Source organism: Lathyrus oleraceus, chromosome 7 (genome assembly GCF_024323335.1).
Source record: "Lathyrus oleraceus cultivar Zhongwan6 chromosome 7, CAAS_Psat_ZW6_1.0, whole genome shotgun sequence".
NCBI classification, from domain to species: Eukaryota; Viridiplantae; Streptophyta; class Magnoliopsida; order Fabales; family Fabaceae; genus Lathyrus; species Lathyrus oleraceus.
In genome coordinates this window covers 113,639,810-113,646,539 of record NC_066585.1, presented here as the reverse complement: position 1 = coordinate 113,646,539, position 6,730 = coordinate 113,639,810, and the positions used below count along the sequence as shown (strand labels likewise).

Genomic DNA, 6,730 nt, shown 5'->3' with positions numbered 1-6,730 from the left:
TTGGTAAATGATATTGATGTGAGACTTTTTTCAATGTGTCAATAATTGTTTGAAGTTTCATCATGTCAATTTTCAGCTTCTGTTTTGGATTTTTTCCTTATCTTTGACCCTAGGCTTTGACCTAGTGGTTTGCCTCTCATGTTTGAAGCTTTGTTTCAGGTTACACATTCAAGTTACACAATTGATGATGCCTCATCTTGAGAGCATTTGATATTTGCTTTTGATTACTAATGTGTGTTTTGTAGGTTGATCTTGATTCATTTGAGCTTGACTTGTGGCTTATGCCTTTGCTTATTGGTTGACTGTTGATATTAACTGTTGGTTGTTTATCTGAGTTGTATACTGATTTGTTTGATGTTTCCACAGGTACATTAGTTGCTTATGTTCATTTTGAACTTGCTTTTGCTTGGTTGTTTAACCACTTAGGTATAATTTCTCTTCTTCATGTAGTCTGGAAGACCTGGCCTGTTATGTGGTCAGGCACCTGTCTGAAGTCCTCCTTAAGAGGCAATGCTTGTGTTTGTTTATTTTTGTGCTAAGCAGGAAAAGTCCTTTGATAAGGCAATTGGTAGATAAAAGAGATGTGTAATCCATCTCCTACTATTTAGTGTGTCATCCCTTTGCTCACATAACATGTTGATGCATTGTGGATATTAACCCAAGATCTATAGAGTCATTCTCTTGTGGAGAGAGTTCCAACTTTCTGAACTCCCACACCTTCTATTATTCAATGCTCTCCCAGGCCAGGGATAAGAGCTATGAGGCACACCCCTCATCTCCATTTCATCTGCTTCACCTTAACTCTCAATGTTAAGGTTAAGAGCACAACTTACCCCATTCCAGTTGACTTTAAAGTCTAACCTTGTTTGAGCCTAATTGCTTGTATATAGTGTGTGCTAATTGACTTTGATTGATCGCTTACTTGATTCATTTGTGCATATTTGCTTCTGTGTTGCCTCTGTGCATTTATCATCATTAATGGTACATAATTGCATAATCATTGTTCATATCTGTGTGATCATTTTGTTTTAAGGAGTCAACTGTAAGTCCATTTATTGGTAGTTGTTTCCTATGACCATTGAGGAGTCAATTATAAGTCCAGTTATTGGCATTTGTTTCCTGTGATATGGTAGGAGATTGGTATAAGCCCAGATAGATTAGCATTTGATATCCATGGTTTGTTTTGCTTTAGGAGATTAGTATAAGTCCATTTATTGGCATCTGATATCCCTGTTTGTTTTAGGAGATTGGTGTAAATCCATTAATTGGTATCCGGTATCCACCTTTGTTTGTGAGATTGGTGTAAGTCCAGCAATTGGCATCCGGTATCATTTGTTTTGCTTATTTGTTATTGCTCATTGCTTATTCCTAAGGAATCACTTGAATCATCTTCCATATGATTTCAAGAGGTGAACATCTAAGAAGTTTTATTTCCTCACCCTCCCACCTTTTGTTTCTTTAAACCTCCATTTGCATATTAACCTCAAACTTGAAAATTATTGTGCAAACTTTTCATCTGTTTTCAAATTAGAAACCTAGGCCTTAAGCCTTTGACTTTTCAAACTTCATTTTCTTAATACTTCTTTGAATCAAATTCTAATCATACTTTGACCATCTTTTGTGAATAAATCTTAATTGGTTAATCCAACTCATTCAATTGTTTTGTGGCTTTGTCCATTCTTGTTAAGTTTTCATACATTAGCCATAGGTTTGATTTATCCTAGTTGGTTGATGTTAATCTCACCTTTTTGTCCTTAGTGATTGAATTGTAAGACTTCCTTGCTTATTATAGGGTTAACACCTCACTAGCAAGTTGAAGTTTTTCTCACATGGTGGACTTGTTGTTTGTATAAGGTTGAGTTTTCTCCCGTGGATAACGAAAGACCTTAGGGCTTTTGTTTTAAAATCAATTCACCCATATTTTGGAAATCTTTTAGCCGAACTACGGCGTTTTGATCCTTACCTTTTATGGAAGGTACGTAGGCAACGGGTTCATCCGTTCAAACACAAAAATAATAAAAATTGTATATTCTTTTCTCATCCCTTCCATCCATGTTTGCACAATAAATATTTCATAACAAATAACATTTCATTCAACAAGTGTGAAAAGGGCTCCCTAGGAGTACCTAAGACGTTTTGGGTGCCTAACACCTTCCCATTGTGTAATTTACCCCTTACCCAGATTCTCTGATCTTTTCATTAGTTTTCTATGTGTAAAACTTCTTAGGCTTTTGTTCGCTTTTTAGCCATTCCTTAGGATAAATAAAAGTGCGGTGGCGACTCGATTCCTTGTATGCTTTGCTTTTGGTTTAATCAATAAATCATAAAGTGACGAATACACCGCTACAATGTGCACAAATTCTCTTTTATCTCGAGTCCTCGTTGATACTGGTTCTTCGCTTAATGTACTGCCGAAAGCTACATTAAGCCAATTACAGTTTAAAGGGCCCGAGATAAGGACCAACGCATTGATTGTTCGAGCTTTTGATGGTTCTCGAAGATAGGTTATTGGGGAAGTGGATCTACGTATTTGTGTTGGACCTCACCAATTTAGCATTACCTTCCAAGTCATCGATATCAACCCAGCTTACAGTTGTTTGTTGGGTAGGCAGTGGATTCATGTTGCTGGGGCAGCCACCTCTATGCTGCACCAAAGGTTGAAGTTCTTGATTGATGATAAGCTGGTAATTGTATGCTGTGAAGAAGACATGTTGGTTAGCGAACTCTCGTCATTCAGATACGTTGAGACAGATGAAGGGATTGTTGAGATTCCTCTCTACTATTTAGAGTTTGAAGAAGTCAGTTTAGCTACAGCCAATCATGATCAATCATCCGCTACCATCCTATCTTCAGTCAGAAGCACCAAGCAGACATTGGAGAAAGGCCCACTTTCCAGTTGGGGTAAAGTTATTGATGTGGCAGAGAAGTGTGACATATTTGGTATCTGTTATCATCCATCAGCATGGAAGGCAAGCCCGAAAAAGAAGCAGTTCAACCCGGTCAAATTCAGCAGCGCCGACTTTCAAAATAATCACATTGTGGTAGTCATTGGGGAATCCAGTAGCAGCAAACCAGAGACTCCTAGCCTCGTAAGTAGATGTCCTCCAGGGTTCAAGCTCCCCAACTGGACAGCTTCCATGATTCCTATAGTGTACTCAGAAAAAATGTAATGCATTTTGTTTTCTCAATCCCTTGTCCCTGCCCGGGACAAGAGGATAGCTTGTAAGGGCCCCCATGTTTAAAAGTATTATGTGAATAAATAAAAAGTACTTTTTGCAAACAAAACTTGTGTTCCCTTTTCTTCCAGTTATTTTCACTTTTTCACTAAAACAACGAAATGGCAAAAGATTTCTTTTTCCTTTTTTCACTTTATTAAAAAGAATACTAAAAATAAGCTTATCATATGTAGAGCAAACAAAACTATTGATTATAATATGGCAAGAATCAACTGTAAATCTGGATTTTCAATCAACCAAGATGAAGATGACAGTGAGGAAGATTGTGAATTACCAGCTGAACTAGCACGTCTCTTTGAGCACGAAGAAAAAGAGATTCAGCCATACAAAGAACCAGTGGATGTCATTAATTTGGGTTCCGAAACCGATAAAAAAGAATTAGAAGTTGGGGCATCTCTTGCCAAGCATGTACACTCCAAGTTGGTAGAGTTATTGCACAAGTATGTTGACATCTTCGCTTGGTCATATCAAGACATTCCAGGGTTAGACACCAGCATCATTGAACATCACTTGCCACTCAAGCCTGAACGTCCTCCCGTCAAGCAAAAGCTCAGAAGGACCAGACCTGACATGGCACTCAAGATCAAAGAAGAGGTTAAGAAGCAGTTTGATGTTGGATTTTTGGCCATTTCGGAGTATCCACAGTGGGTTGCTAACATTGTTCCAGTTCTAAAGAAAGATGTTAAAGTCAGAATGTATGCAGATTACCGAGACCTCAATAAAGCGAGCCCAAAGGATGACTTCCCTTTGCCTCATATTGATGTTTTGGTTGATAATACAACTTAATTTTCCATATTTTCCTTCATGGATGGGTTCTCCGAGTATAATCAGATAAAGATGTCGCCAGAAGATATGGAGAAGATAACTTTCATCACACCTTGGGGAACTTACTACTACAAAGTAATGTCGTTCGACCTGAAGAATGCAGGGGCAACATATCAACGTGCCATGGTAACCCTCTTTCACGATATGACTCATGAAGAGATTGAGGTTTACGTGGATGACATGATTGCCAAATCCAGAAATGAGGAATATCACTTACAAAACTTGAGGAAATTGTTTTCCAGACTCCGAAAGTTTAAGTTGTGTCTGAATCCAGCCAAGTGCACTTTTGGTATCCGATCCGGTAAGCTCTTGGGTTTCATAGTCAGTCAGAAAGGTATTGAGGTTGATCCCAAAAAAGTTCGAGTCATCCAAGAAATGCCATCTCCCTGAACATAAAAAGAAGTCTGAGGTTTCCTTGGTCGACTCAATTACATCTCCAGATTCATATCACATTTAAAGGCTACCTGCGAACCGATATTCAAACTATTGAGAAAGAATCAATCGATTGTGTGAAATGACGATTGTCAAGCGGCATTCGACAAAATAAAAAAGTACTTGCAAGAACCACCAATCCTACTACCATTGGTTCCTGGTCGGCCTCTCATTATGTACCTCATGGTGCTCGATGAATCTATAGGTTACGTTCTGGGGCAACACGATCACACAGGCAAAGAGGAACATGCTATTTACTACCTCGACAAGAAGTTCACTGAATGTTGTGCTTTGACTTGGGATCTCAACACCTGAGACAATATATGATCTGCCATACCACTTTGTTGATATCCAAAATGGATCCGATAAAGTATATCTTCGAAAAGCCTACTGTTACTAGTAGAATTACCCGGTGGCAAATGTTGTTGATCGAGTATCATATCCAGTATGTGACCTAGAAAGTGATAAAGGGGAGTGTTCTATCTGACTACCTTTCTCACCTACCTATGGAAGGTTATCAACCATTGAGGTTTGACTTTCCAGACGAAGACATCATGTTTATCAAAGATTTCACTATGCCAGGCTCCGAGATAAGCCCTGAGGAAGGCCCCGAACCAGGATCACAATGGACGCTCGTGTTCGACGGTGCTTCTAATGCTCGTGGCCATGGCATAGGTGTTGTTATCACTTCTCCTACCGGTTTTCACCTTCCATTTACTGCTAGATTATGTTTTGACTGCCCAAACAATATGACAGAATACGAAGCATGTATCTACGGTTTGGAGGCGGCCATCGACTTAAGGATCAAGATTCTTGAGGTGTACGGTGATTCAGCTCTGGTAATAAGTCAGGTAAAAGGTGATTGGGAGACTCGAGATAGCAAGTTAATACCCTATAAAGAGCATATCATAAAACTGATACCCTACTTTGATGAAATCTCTTTTCATCATATTCCCAAGGAAGAAAATCAGTTAGCAGATACTCTAGATATGTTGGCATCTATGTTCAAAGTCAAATGGAAGAATGCAGAACCACCTATCCATATTTACCACTTAGGCGAACCAGCGCATTGTCTAGCAATCGAGGCCAATCCTGATGATAAGCCCTGGTTCTATGACATAAAGACATTTCTGGAGAAACAACAGTATCCCGAGGGTATATCCATTATTGATAAGAAGGCTCTGAGAAGACTCTCTTCCAAGTTCTTCCTGAATAGTAATGTGTTATACAAGCGAAATTATGATTCTGTACTGCTTAGATGCGGGGATAGACATGAAGCTAGTACGATCATAAAATCTATACATGAAGGTTGCGAGGGTGTGCATGCAAAAGGTCCTGCTATGGCCAAGAAGATTCTTCAGGCTGGGTATTTTTGGACGACAATGGAGGTTGACTGTTACAACTTTGTCAGAAGATATCACAAATGTCAGATATATGGTGACAAGATCTTTGTGCCACCAACTCCGTTGAATGTTTTGACTTCTCCATGGACTTTTTCTATGTGGGGTATTGATAGGATTGGGATGATAGAGCCTAAAGATTCCAACGGTCATCGATTCATCCTGGTCGCCATTGATTACTTCATGAAATGGGTCGAAGCTGGTTCATATTCCAATGTCACTCGACAGGTGGTTACTCAGTTTATCAAGAAAGAGAAAATCTGCCGCTATGGAATTCCTAGCAAGATCATCACTGACAATGCTAATAATCTCAACAACAATATGATGAAGGATTTGTGCGAGGAATTTAAGATCGAGCACCACAACTCTTCATCATATCGGCCCAAGATGAACGGCATCATAGAAGCAGCTAATAAGAACATCAAAAGAATCATCCAGAAAATGGTCAAGACGTACAAGGACTAGCATGAGATGTTACCCTTTGCTCTACATGGTTATAGAAACCTCAGTCCGTACATCCACTGGGGCAACTCCATACTCATTAGTGTATGGTATGGAGGCCATCCTACCAATTAAAGTCGAGATCCCTTCACTCAGGGTCATCATGGAGGCTGATCTCGATGAAGCTGAATGGGTTCAATCACGATATGACCAGCTGAATCTAATCGAAGAAAAGCGTTTAACGGCAGTTTGTCATGGTCAGCTGTACCAAAGACGTCTCAAACAAGCTTTTGATAAGAAAGTTCTTCCTCGTGAGTACCACGCAGGAGAACTCGTGCTCAAAAGTTATTATGTTATTCACTCAGATCCTCGAGGAAAATGGACTCCCAACTATGA

The 6,730-nt window shown here is 39.4% G+C and overlaps 1 protein-coding gene across 1 annotated transcript; it reads left to right on the top strand.

The window, feature by feature from the left end:
- Positions 1-5,068: 5,068 nt before the first annotated feature.
- On the top strand, positions 5,069-6,358 carry LOC127102310 (uncharacterized). Its single transcript, XM_051039690.1, has one exon. It carries the CDS (start codon positions 5,069-5,071, stop codon positions 6,356-6,358), a length of 1,290 nt encoding a protein of 429 aa, XP_050895647.1.
- The last annotated feature ends 372 nt before the right edge of the window (positions 6,359-6,730 follow it).